Below are 13,746 nucleotides of genomic sequence, written 5' to 3' on the forward strand. Positions count from 1 at the left end.
AAAAACATTTGATTGACTATAAAATTACAAAATTAACTGCACAGTTCATGCTTGCCATGCACAGAAAGGCAGCCATAAACACCAAAGTAAAACTATAAAAGAAAACTGAAGACTGACAGATTTATAGCATTCAGTACATGTACCATGGAGGAACACCAAACACCAAGAGAAAAGTTAAAGGGGAAACTTACAATTACCTGCTGGTCTGAGGGAATAAATTCAAGAGCTTTCTGGATAACACGGCAGCCATACATCTGCAATGCCAATGACAGGACATGGCCTCGAATTCGTTCTGCCAAAGCCAGTTTCTGTTCAAGGCTGCCAAACTAGACACAATGTGGGGGTGAACACCATTACTTAGGTAGAAGGAAAGAAACCGGAGAAAGTAAAGCATTCATTATTCTGTAACAACCGTTGACATAACCTCTTTTAGCCCTGTTACCTATGATTAACTAAAGCTTTTATTTAAAGAGCCTTTGGTGTAAGCCAGTAGTCTGCAGCCTCTAAAAATGAGGAATGCTTTTTAATGTTAAAAAATTTCTCAGATAGCCAAGAGTAGTAGGTTCTCTACTAGTATCTGCTAAGCAAATACATAATTCCTCAAAGCTGTCTTAATTCATTAATACTATTAAATGAATCTATTACAAGAACACTTATAATTATTCTAAAATGAATTACATGTATGGGAGACACCATTTTTTTCGGGCTTTAGACAATGTCTGGTGCAGACGCAGACTTTTTACAGCGTATCTACTGCACTTCAGGTGTCTGAGGCCCATGGGTTGAAAAGTTCTTTCACCTACATGAAGTTTAAGCCAAAGTACACACAGACACTCTGTTTTGAATTAGTGTTCTACATCACTCCAGGGACTGATACTGTCCTTGATAAAGGCAACGGTCTCTGGAGGGGAAAAGTTAGTATAATCAATGTTAAAATTCTACTTCAAATGATTTTCCATTCTTGGCTTTTTATTTTTGAAGTAGACCACAGGAGACTTTATGAATTATTAGCCTGTCCAAAACTCTTTTTTCACACAAGGGCACTAAGGTTCAGGGAAGTTCTCCAGCTTGCCCTGAATCACATGGCTATAATACAGTGTACATTCTGCCATCCCAAGCTGCATCTAACTCCAGAGCTGGAGGGCTCTGTATTTTTACATGTGTGACAAGATGGCAGTGTAAAGACATTCTAAAATCAAACATACAAGAGTCACATTTAGATTGGTTTCTTAGTCTATCGCTGGAGAATTCAGAGTGAAAGAACATTAAGTCTTCATGAAAAAAGTTGAGAAGGTAAAGGCTGTAAGTCATTTTTTTTAATTGTCAGACAAATCAAACAAAAGACATTTATAAATCTGTTATGTGGCAGGTGATACACAGAGTTCCAGCATTTTCCTCCATGTTTCATGCCATTCTACATTTATAACTTGGGGTTGCCAACACCAGAGAACCAGGACTACAACTGTAAGCAAAAAAAAATCCCTGCCTCTCTGAAATTTTACTTTAATAGAGGAAACAAACATTAATCCAACAACCTCATGAATCCTTTCTAAGACAATGATAACAAGCGTGGACATTACTCAAATTAACAAGTAAAATAAGGAACCAAGGCCAAACTATTATCCAAGAAGCAGCATCTAACAATTCCTGTGATTCTAATTTATGACGAAAAATACTGTAGTTGGTATTCATAGATAATTCTCTAGAAAACATTTTTTAAAAATTCATTTTCTCAATATTTTATTGTGGTCCTCCTAAAATTACCTTAGATGGATTATTCCTTCAAAAGTAACATGTTTAGCGAAACTATAATGACAATCAGGTGCTGGGTCCTAAACAGGGACAACAGTTCTAAAAACATTTAAAAAATAGACTGTCATCTCTCTTTGGGTATTTAAACCATATAGAATAGACGGATTGCTGCTTATGAACTGGAAAAACACTAAAATGTGCTTCAGAAAGACCACACACACTTCATTTTGAGGACTGGAATGGGATTGCTATTCTTAAAAGGGCTAATGAGGATCAAAATGCTCTGGAGAGTCTCTGAAGTCAAAGGATAGAAAGAACAAAGGCTTACTTCAAAGAACTTCTGAATGACGTAATTTCCAAATACATCCACCATTAGTTGGTAAGCAGCCTGGAGGATTTCATTGAAGACAAGCTGGCGCTCAGCTGGTGTGGCACGCTCTAGTTTCAGCTGAATGAATCTGAAATACAAAGTAAAAAGGGCCATCACAGCATTTAAGAAAGACCTGAAAGTAAATATGGGTAACTCAATTTATATAATGTATCAGTTCTGAAACTAAGTATGAGTGTTGCACGTGTGCGTACATATGTACATAATAAACTGAATGTTATATAATCACTTGGACTCAAAGGAAAAATTTCTAAAAAAGAGAAAGTATTCTCAAACTTAACTGAACTTTTAAAGGTATATTTAAATTTGAGTACATTGCATTCTAGTAGGGCATACGTACTAAACTGTATTTGTGTGGGGTGGCAAGCGATCGGGGGGAGGGAGTGGAGGCAGGCATAGCACAGGCTATACTCTACTTGACATTTGCCTTTAGGAACCAGTCCCACATCAATGAACTCAAAGATTACGGTCCTTATACTAGCCTTTAACTCATTTTCATACAAAGCAGTATTCATTATCTTCTGAAGTAGCAGCTACTCAGTTTGGCATTTTTAGTTCAGGAAAATGGCGTTGCCTCTGAATCTGGCCTATAGGATCCAAATATGAGAAATCTTTGCCCAGAAGCAAGCTGGCAGAACTTAAAAGAGGAGGTAGGTTCTTTAGAAGCTGCTTCACTGGACACAGAGAAAGCAACAGAAATGGGAAACAGAGAAATGGGAAAGAAGGATGGGTGATGTCACCATAATTCTGCTTTATCCCCAGGACCAGGTTCCCTTTCTGTGAGCCCACTGGTGCAGCCAAACAGGAAGGGTAGCCCAAGCTGAATTCTGTCTTCTATAATAGCTTCTTTTCTCATGTCTACACAGACTGTCACTTCCACAGAGTAGAACGACAAAGAAAAGTGGTAGAGTTGTCTTATGCAACCAAGATCCAAACTTCTATTTTAAAAACGTCTTTTTCAGAGCAAAAGATTCTTCATAATGTTTACGGTAGCAAAAGTGTGTGTGTGTCTTTGTGTTAGTGTTTCTGTTTCGTATACTGTAGAATTTTTTGGAGATGCTTATGAACCAGAAACACTGGGCTAACTCTTTCACAAAGGTAAAAGGTTGAGCATGTGATCCAAACTGCTAATGGCTGTTTTCAAACACTTGTTTTTCCGGTGACCCTCACCTTGCATCCCTCTGAAATAAATAATGGGAAGTATACCAAGAGGCATGCTTTATTTAAATTACTTTATGGCAATTTATTTTAGGATATACCTATCTGTGGCAAAGAATTGAAGGCATTAAGATTTCAGTTACCTTAAGTGCCAAAGCCAAGTCCTCACCTGGACCCATGCTGGTCTTGGGAAAACTCCATTATATGTCCAGCAATCTCGCGCAGTTGTAAATTGGGGTACCGGTTGTTTCGAAAATCTTCCAAAAGCCTGCTCCTGCCAGAGGGCATGACATCAGACATTCCATATCGCAAACGAGAGGAAGAAAAAAGGGTGCTGCTAGGGCTGAAGAGGCTGGAGGCGCTGCTGGCACTGCGGTACTTGGCTTCAGCGCCTGGAGCAGCAGAAATGTATCTCCCACTGCCGTTTGTGAGTCCTCCTGTTGGTTACAGAACAGAAGAACTTAAGACCATTCTTAAGGAACTTCATTCAAGAAAGGAAAAAAGCATCCCACACATGAAAGCCTGCATCATCTCTGATTTCTTCAATTCTGTTGCTTTTGTGTTAAGATAATTCTATTAGTATCATGACTTTATAAAGCCAATTCACCAACCTGGAAGGAAATTTACACAAAGATGGAGAGGGGAACCCCTTTACCACTGATAGCAGACGGCTCACAAGAATGAAGCAATAGTTAGCATAGCCCTTAATAAATAAAAAGAGGAAGAAACACGCCTACCATGTGAACCCAGCACCTGAGCACCAGCGGTAAGGATTCAGAAAGTACAACACGCTGAGATTTCAGTGGTTTTCCACTGTGAGCTCTATGGAGATTCCCTCCATTCTTGAGTAACCCCTATGTCCCATATGAAACCCACCCTAAAACGTCAAGGTATCCAGATTAGTCTGTTTTATTATAGGGGACCCCTGAGAAAGCATTCTTTGAAGGAATGATTTTGCTGCTAAATAAAAGTATGAAAATCACTAAGACATCCCAAGCCACAGATGAAAAACACAAAGGGACAGAAAACCCCTCTACTTGGAAATGGAAGATTTTGAGTTCTTCGTCACAAATGGGCAGCTCTTAACAATTTCTATTGGGACACAGCCTAAAATGATTGTAGTAGCAACAATCTTCATGCCACTTATATTGCTGTTTTGACTCATGACAAGCAAGTAATTGTGAATTCCTAGACAGATGAAACAGAAGTATGACCAAAGGCTTATGAAAATGTAAAGCACACGGCACTCTAGCCCAGGCAACAGAGCAAGACTCTGTCTCCAAAAAAAAAGTAAAGCACCATGAAAAATTATATGAGCATAGTTTCATTTTTTTTTTTTTTAGCACTGGTTCCTTTTTGTAACTTTAGATTGCACTGTACAACCATTTTTGGGTTGTTTTTTCTCCTCTTAAAAAAAAAAAAGCAAAGTAGGTAAGAAATAGCACATAAACCACAAAAAGCTTAGATGAATAACAATTCAGAATACGTGAGAAAAGTAACTCAACTTGAACTGCTTATTAAACTTCCCCACTGAGTTTTAATGAATGTTTGGTTTGGAGTATAATGATAGCAACAAAAAGATACCTGGCTTGGACCTAACGGAACTGCAGGGCCCAGTTTCAAACATTTGGGAATCAATGAAAGTGATGGAACCAAAAGGAACTGGCTCCATGTTAAAATTTGAAAAATATTTACTGATCGTTTTATCCTAAGCCTAGTTCTATACTAGAAGTTTCTCACAGACACTTTCTACCAAATTCTCACTGGCATTTTGAAAAAGAGAAAATTAAGTCCCAGAGAGATGAAATGTTTGTTCATCCAAAGACACAAAACTTAAAACTGTCGCGGTGAGAATCCCAAACAAGGCTCTTGACTCCAGGGGTCAGAGCCCTTGCAATTACACGAGACTCATTTCAAGATTCCTTTACATCAAGTTTTCTTGTTCTATAGGACACATTGCTATTCTTGTCAAACTCCACAGTATCTCAATCCAAATGGAAAACATGTTTTAAAGGAAAGGAAGAAAGGAGGTTTATATGAAAAGAAACGGTAGCCGAGACTGTTCTTTATTTCAGAAACAATTCTTTCTTACCTGTCTGAGAATGGGGAGAAATGGGCAAAGAGGCAGTAATAAGTAGGTCAGCAGGTGGTAGGAGAGTGTGACAATAGCAACAAACATGCCTAAGAAGGAGTGGTATGAACACACAAGTTTTGAAAACAATTTAAAGGGATTTAAGAACCTGGTCACTGATCAAAGCGAAGGTATATTAAAAGGTTGCCGGTCCTTGGTGACAATGTCTCATGATGGGACAAACCAACCCTGAACACTGCCCTACCACTATACTTCCAGTTACAGGAGCCAATAAATGCACTTATTGTTTAAGTCACTATTACTTGGGTTTTCTGTTATTGTGGCCAAAAGCAAGCTGACTAATCCCTAAGACAAAGGGCTAGGAATAGCTGTTAACATGCCTACAATAAAGATTTATACATTTAGCCTGAAGTTTTGATTTCGGCTCGTCTCCTTGGGTGCCAGATAGGTATATACTATACAGGCACAAATGCACACACATACACACACACAGCTTTTGTTATTTAGAAAGGAAGAAATATATAAATCTCTGAAAGGGAAAAGAAATTTCCCCAAGTACTAGATTATAAATGGCAAAGCGACAGTTCACAGACAGAATTTTAGTTGGGCCAAGCAATATTTCTTTAAACATTAAGCCAACGCTTAAGGTTTCTTAAAATTGATGTTCTCCTGTTGTTTTTGAAAAGATGTGTGGCAAACAGTAGGCCAACAGTAAATACCTGTTGAGTGAATCTCATGTAGATGGAGAATGTGCAGAAATGTGTTTTCCAATTCATGACAGTCTGAACATTACATGTACTTGTACCCAAACCACTACAGCACTGGGGGTCCCTGGAAGTGTTTAAATTTACAATACCTGGTTTTTTTAAAAGGAACATTTCTCTTAAGGATGCAAAGGGAGCCTCTTACTCACTGTACTGTTTTCTACAGTATTTTGTCAGTGTGGTGGATTTCACAGGGCTGACAACTTTCCACAGAAAGTAAGGGCTTAAATGTTTTATTTAAATTATGTGCTTCAGTTGTTTTACATAATTCTATATAAAGGGGTTTTCTGTCAGCGGCCATCTAGTATTCCATCCTCTTGCTAGGTGGAATGTTCTCGTTTATTTGTTTTTTGTACTCATAGATCTAATAGATTCCTAATGGTCAAAGTCCTGCCTTCCCACCTTTAAAGAAAAACTCCCAAGGTCCCCAACACCTGGCTCTGTATTTAATACAGGCAGAAGTAACAGTGTTCATCAAAATATTTTAAAAATAAGTTCTCCCCAACATCACACCAAGGTACCCCTAAATTAAAATAAACCTAATACAGATTATCTTTAGTGCATCATAATAATAAATTCGAAGTACATTAATTTTCAAATGGTTAGTTTTACAGATGATAAGTCTTTTTCAGAAAACCAGGTGAGAAATCACAAAACACTGCATTTTGATGTAGAATAAGGAAGTACCTAAAGTCACATATATGACTGGTGAAAAATCAGTACAGGTTACTGACCAATAACTTAGAAACTCCTACTTCGGCTCAAAAAAGAGAAAGGCATTTTGTGTTTGAGTTTTCCTTTTCCTAAAAGACTAAAGACACATGAACATAAAGAACAGAAAGAATAAATTTTAGGAAGATATTCTATCATGATAAAAAAACTAAATGCTTACATTCTTCTGCTCTGAACAGATTGATAAACTTTTGAGCTCATTTTTACTGTATTTCATTCCTATAGGAATGAACAAGCATATCATTTTTCTTTTCAAGACACATAAAAAGCCTGGGGGTTGTCAACCATGCACTTAAAAAACTGTGCTACCTCTTGATGCTTAAAAGTTTTTAAATGGCACAACCTGGGGACTATACAGAAAACCATAAGCATGGAGGAGCATTCCAAGAAATGGGGAGGGAATGGATGTAGGATGAAGAGAGATCTATGAGGCCAGGCACGGCAGCTCATGCCTGTAATCCTAGCTCTCTGGGAGGCCGAGGCAGGCAGATTGTTTGAGCTCAGGAGTTCGAAACCAGCCTGAGCAAGAGCGAGACCCTGTCTCTACTAAAATAGAAAGACATTAATTGGACAACTAAAAATATATAGAAAAAAATTAGCCGGGCATGGTGGCGTATGCCTGTAGTCCCAGCTACTCGGGAGGCTGAGACAGGAGGATCGCTTGAGCCCAAGAGTTTGAGATTGCTGTGAGTGAGGATGACGCCACGGCACTCTAGCCTGGGCAACACAGTGAGACTCTGTCTCAAAAATAATAAAAAAAAAAGAGAGATCTATGAGTAGACAGGACATGAAACCATTAAAAATTGGACTTTTGGGACACTCACATATACATCCCTTACTCTCTTTGAGATGAAAGAGAATTTACTAGAGATGAATGTTTTAGTCATAGGTAAGAGCCTAAGTAATTCATCTAACCCACATATAAACCACAAATGAGAGTTATAGATGTAGTTGTTAATAATACATTAACTATTAATAATTATGGAAAATTACTATTAAACTGAGAAATGTTAAAACATACTTAATTCCAACAAAATGAATACTTGCAAAATAAATACTTATTCAGGGACATGAAAACTTTTATATGTATACATTCATGGGTGGGGAAGATGGAGAGATTGAGAAAGAAAGGATTTCACTTATTATATATTACAGTTTATGTGAACAAACCTGGCAGCTTAGATGAAATGAGCAAACTCCTAGGAAGTCACAAATTACCAAAATTGACTCAAGAAGAAACAAACACAAAATCTGAACCTACAAGAGCTATAAAATGTAAAGAAACTGAATCAGTAAATAAAAATCTTACCACAAATAAACATCCAGGCCAAGACAGATTACCTGGTGAATTCTATCAAATGTTTAAAGAAGAAATAATGTTAATACTCCACTAACTCTTTCAGAAAATAGAGGGGGATGGTACACTCCCAAATTCATGCTATAAGGTTAATATCACCCTGATACCCAGTTACATAAACACATCACAAGAAAGGAAAACAATACACACCCTTCATGAATACAGATGCAAATATCCTCAACAAAAATATTAGCAAACTGAATCCAACAGGACGAACTGGGATTTATCCCTGCAAGGCAAGGTTGAATTAACATCTAAAAATTAATGAATATAACATACTACATTCACAGAATAAAGGATTAAAAACCACATGATCAACAATAAATGCATAAAAATCATTTGACAAAAGCCCAAACACATTCACAACAAAACAACAAAAATGCTCAAGAAACGTGGGATAGAAGGAAACATTTTCAACCTAAAAAGGGCATCTACTAGGCCGGGCGCAGTGGCTCATGCCTGTAATCCCAGCATTCTGGGAGGCCAAGCGACACCAGTCTGTGGAAGAGTGAGACCCCATCTCTACTAAAAATAGAAAGAAATTAGCTGGACAACTAAAAATATGGAAAAAAATTAGCCAGGCGTGGTGGCGCGTGCCTGCAGTCCCAGCTTCTCAGGAGGCTGAGGTAGCAAGATCCTTTGAGCCTGGGAGTTTGAGGTTGCTGTGAGCTAGGCTGACGCCATGGCACTCTAGCCCGGGCAACAGAGCAAGACTCTCTCTCCAAAAAAAAAAAAGGGTGAGGGGACATCTACTAAAAACTAACAGTGATACTTAACAGTAGAAGATGAGCACTTACCATTTCATGCTCACTAGAATAGTTATAGTAAATAAGACAGACAACAACAAATGTTGGTGAAGAAGTAGAAAAACTGGAATCCTTATACACTGCTGGTGGGAATATAAAATGGTACACCAGTATGTAAAATAGTTTGGCAGTTTCTCAAAAAAATTAACATAAAATGTATATACAATCCAACAATTCTACTTCTAGAGAAATGAAGCTTGTCCACAAAAAGACCTGCATGCAACTGTTCATGGTAGCATTAATTCTAACAGCCAGAACTGGAACTAATAAATGTCTGTCAGCTGTGAGTGGAAAGATAAAACGTGGTATAGCCACAAAATGGAAGATGATTCAACAATAAAAAGGAACAAACAACTAACACACTTTATCATGGATGAATCTCAACATGCAAAGGGACAAAAGCCAGACAGAAAAGACCACACGTCATATGGTTCCACTTACACGAAATGTCCAGAAAATGCAGATTTAGGGAGAGAAAGTAGATCAGTGGCTGACTGGGGCTGAGGGAAGCAATGGGGATTAACTGCAAATGGGCATGAGAAATCTTACTGATGGGATGACAATATTCTAAGATGGATTTATGATGATTACACAACTCATAAAGTTACTAAAATTCATTGAAATGGGTGCTATAAATGGGTGAATTTTATGATATGTGAAATATAATTCAGTAAAGTTTTTTAAAAGTCTGGACTTTTAACACCTGTTAATGGAAAATCATTGAAGATTCTTAAACAGGCACTCAATAAGTGATTTTTAAATAAATGGGGAAAATTATTGCACGGGTCACTGATTTTTTTTATTTTTTATTTTTATTTTTTAAGAATACCCTAACAGACATCTGGCTACTGGAAGTATAAAAATGATGAGATAGGGGAAAGATCCACATTGATGCAACAGATATATAGGCTGGTATATATATTCAAACACTAGCAATGAGGTATTAGGAAATTCATTAAAACAGAGTGAGTTTAAGTTTCCATTTGTAGAAGAGTTCTTTTGAATATTTAATAACACAATGAATATAAAAATGCTAGTATGGCTGCTTGTGATCAAATAACTGATGGCTAGTGGTAGCAGTGAGGTAATAGTAATAAGAGAAAATGTATTAGGTGTGGCTCAATATATAATTGGTAACGCTTCTTGAACCAAAATGTCTTTAGGGCATTTGTATGAACACTGTTAGAAACCAAGTACAACATGTCTATTTTCTCTAGGTTGGGACTAAGATACAGAAGAACCTTTTCTCAAGAAAACAGACTAAACTCTACCAATTAAGCTTGGTAAAGCTCTACCAATCAAGACACAAAGTTCCTCAGGAATGGCAAATATGATATATGCACTACATACAGCAAAAGAAGTCCAATGCAAATGTACACAAATAAAATTGCTTAAACAGGTGATTTTTTTTTTAAAGGAAAGATATGTTAAACATAAAACTAGGCAGGCAGCAAATAAGAAATAACTCGCATTTCACAGGGAAAACATGAATTAAGAAGTATTAACATTAATTTGCTGATATACTGGAAAGAGGAAAGGCATCATGCACAAAAGTACTGTTCCAGCTCCACTTTCACATACATATAGCATTTAGCTCAGGAATTGAAAAACTACAGACCACAGAATAAATCTGGCCTACCACCTATTTTTGTGAATCAAGTTTTATTAGAGGATAGCTACACACTCATTCATTTACATTTTGTCTGTGGCTGCTTTCACATTTCAATAGCAGAGTTGAATATTCACTACAGACGTCATCTGGCCCACAAAACCTAAAATATACACTGACTCTTTACAAAAAAATGTTGTAGTTTAGTTTAGTACTAGTATGAGATGACATAGTTCAAATGTTTAAACCAAGAAGTTAAAAGGTAATATATTTCTGGATCTGGTAAGGCACTGGTTCAAGATATCCTGGGCATATCATGTGACAGGACGTACACTGAAACTGCATGCTCTGGAGTCAAAAGGGCTTGACTGGAAATCTGTTCAAATCTGAAATGACGTAGGCAAGATATAAGTCCTGAGACACAGGGATATAGCTATACCTTCTAGAGTTGATCAAAACCATTAATCTAGCAGGCAAAAGCCAGGTCAATGAATGATAGTCCCTTCCTTCTATTCATGTATCAAACTGGGACTTTCACATCCATCCCCCTCCTGACTTTGCATTAACCCCTAGTCTCTCGTGCCAGGCATTCTGTCAGTAGGTAACACTGTTGTGCAATGTACCCCATTCCCTCATCCATCTATTATGGACCTCCCAATCAGGAATGTCCCTACAACTTTTCTAAAGTAATGTCCATATGTAACCTGAGAAAATGAATCCTACAATTATAGTTCTTACTGTATAAAACCTGAGGATACACATTCACTACTCTTAGTTCTAGAAATACTCAGTTCTAGAATTACTCTTACTTCTAGAATAACTCTATTACCCCACCCACCTCAAACTTTTTTTTGATTTTTAAAAATCACTTCCCAGTCTGTCTTTCCAAACGGAAGCATCCTATTTGTTTTTAGTCAGTCCTCACGTCTGAGTGCATGAAGCCACTTTTAATCCTGCTGGTTAAAAACAGAATCTTCTCAGAAAAGTGACCATACGTGCTGACTTGCTCAGGACAGTCCTGATTTAGGCCATCACCATGGAGTAATTATTAACAGTACCCTTATTCACCCATGAAAGTGTCCTGGCTTGCATGATACATTATATGGTCATTCTAAGACTCAACTTTCCCCATCTAGGAAATAATCAGCGTTTCAAAGTAACTGAGGGAGAGGGGTGTGCACCATGTTTCTGAGGTAAGAAACTATCTCCCATGTCGTGAAAGATTTAGAGAATGTTGCCAAAAATGGTAATATAATTTTTTTTCATTCTTACATCCTCTTTTCCCTCCTGAGTTTCTAGGATCTAGATGGTAACATTTTAAAAATCCCATACATAAAACAACCTAAATGTATAATAGGGAAATATACATCTACTCATTAGCATACTGTGTGGTTTAAGAGTTTATATTTACAAATTTTTTTAAGAATATGGCAAAAACTTTTAAATAAAATGTTTTATGTGAAAAAACAAGATATTAAATGTATACATAGGGGAGGGGAAAATCCAAAAAGAAATAAGGCAAAGTATTAATTATGGGGGTATTTTAGGTGGTCGTACTAGGTGAATAAATTTTTTGTCTCTGTGTTTTCCAGCTTCACTGAAATGAACCTGTACTGTGTTTATAATGAAAGACACAAGTAGCCAAAGCATAAAATGTTCATACTAAAGCTGAAGGGAAAATACAGGGAATGTACCCAAACGCTAATAAATCCAAAACTGTTATACTGCTATACTATCTACAGGAACAACCTGAATAATATGAGGTATTTATGGAAGGCACAGAACACCCAGGACACTTCTAGGATAAAGGGATTGTCCTTTGCTTATGCAGAGTACTTGTAATGTCATTGGTGGCAAAAGATTTCTAGAGTTCAAGGTGGTGTTAGAGTAATGGTTCTTACCCAGGTTTAAGCTTGAAGAGGATCCATGTGAAGAGAGGGAAGGAGGTGGTGTCTGTGAATGTCCTGGTCCCTGACTAGGGAGAGGCATGCCCACGGGTCCAGGAGAGGAGGAAAAGCTAAGGCCGTTATAAAAACTGTGTCCAATGGGGGTCAAGCTGCTCGATGTCCTCTTATAAAGGTCACTGCTGCCAGTCAGGGAGTCACGGCGGGAGCCACTGCCAGTGTTGGAGTTTGCAACTAAAATGGAATTAAAACAATGCAGATAAGAACAGGCCTGTTCTTCGAAGAACAAGCCCAGTGACCTGTTCCTAACACTTGATCCAGACTCCTTACCACTGCAAATTTGTCAGCAGAGACAGCCTAACTGTTAATGTAGCAGTTCTAGGGGCAGATAAAGTAATAAAGAGGACATGGCTCAGGTAAACATGAAACTTTGGTTCAAACCATCACACGTATGCCAAATTTACCTTCCTTTGATGTCATATATTATGGGATGGGGAGGGTTAAAAAGCTCTGACGGCCACATGAGCTATGAAAAAGGTGAAAGAAAATGGACTAGAAAGAATGCCTTTCATTAACCAAAAAGGTTCTAGTAGAAAAATGGAAAACAGAAAAAAGATTTGTAAATGGGGTGCTGCCCCACTACACTAGACTTTTATATTTGAAAGCCTGTTTTCTCAGTGGGTTCAATCAAGAATTACTACTACCCTAAATTCCAATTAAGAAACTTTCTTTCAAATATGCCCTTCTGTTTGGGGATCACATTGTCTTACAATCTAAGTATCCCATTGTACACCTTACTATATTCCTGATTTTTTTCTTTGATCAAAACATTAAAAATATCCTGTTCTAATATCCTTCCTCCCAATTTTCCACCTTAATTCTGCTCAAAAGACTGGAGAAAGCTCATAATTCTTTAAGGCCTGCAGACCAAGCACTCAGTTCAGTCTCAGTCATGGAGTCCTCGGCCCTGTGATCTTTGGTAGTCCTCCTCCCTCACTTTTTAATATCTGTATTTCTACAGTTCCCTCCACATTCTTCCAATGACTGCAAAAATATTCCCTGCTTTTCCAATTGCAGAAACAAATTGACTATGTGAGTATAAATAAGTAGCAACATGAGCATGGACCTGAAATAGGCTCCAACTATATAACTGGATATCAATAGTCCATCATCTCAAAGATTAT

At 37.6% G+C, this 13,746-nt stretch overlaps 1 protein-coding gene across 10 annotated transcripts in view; it reads right to left on the reverse strand.

Moving 5' to 3' along the window:
* Positions 1–13,746, reverse strand: part of PUM1 (pumilio RNA-binding family member 1) — a 122,276-nt gene that overhangs the window by 17,003 nt on the left and 91,527 nt on the right. For 5 of the 10 annotated variants that reach the window (XM_012642311.1, XM_012642309.1, XM_012642304.1 and 2 more), the window contains 4 exons: positions 12,560–12,796; positions 3,468–3,735; positions 2,081–2,210; positions 192–326 (listed from right to left, as the gene is read on the reverse strand). In XM_012642311.1, the coding sequence (XP_012497765.1) occupies positions 192–326; positions 2,081–2,210; positions 3,468–3,735; positions 12,560–12,796 (770 nt within the window). The remainder of the gene's footprint in view (positions 1–191; positions 327–2,080; positions 2,211–3,467; positions 3,736–12,559; positions 12,797–13,746) is intronic. The other 5 variants (XM_012642312.1, XM_012642305.1, XM_012642306.1 and 2 more) reach the window with 3 other exon arrangements.

The sequence above is a fragment of the Propithecus coquereli genome, unplaced genomic scaffold, assembly GCF_000956105.1.
Source record: "Propithecus coquereli isolate 6110/MARCELLA unplaced genomic scaffold, Pcoq_1.0 Scaffold178, whole genome shotgun sequence".
NCBI lineage: Eukaryota > Metazoa > Chordata > Mammalia > Primates > Indriidae > Propithecus > Propithecus coquereli.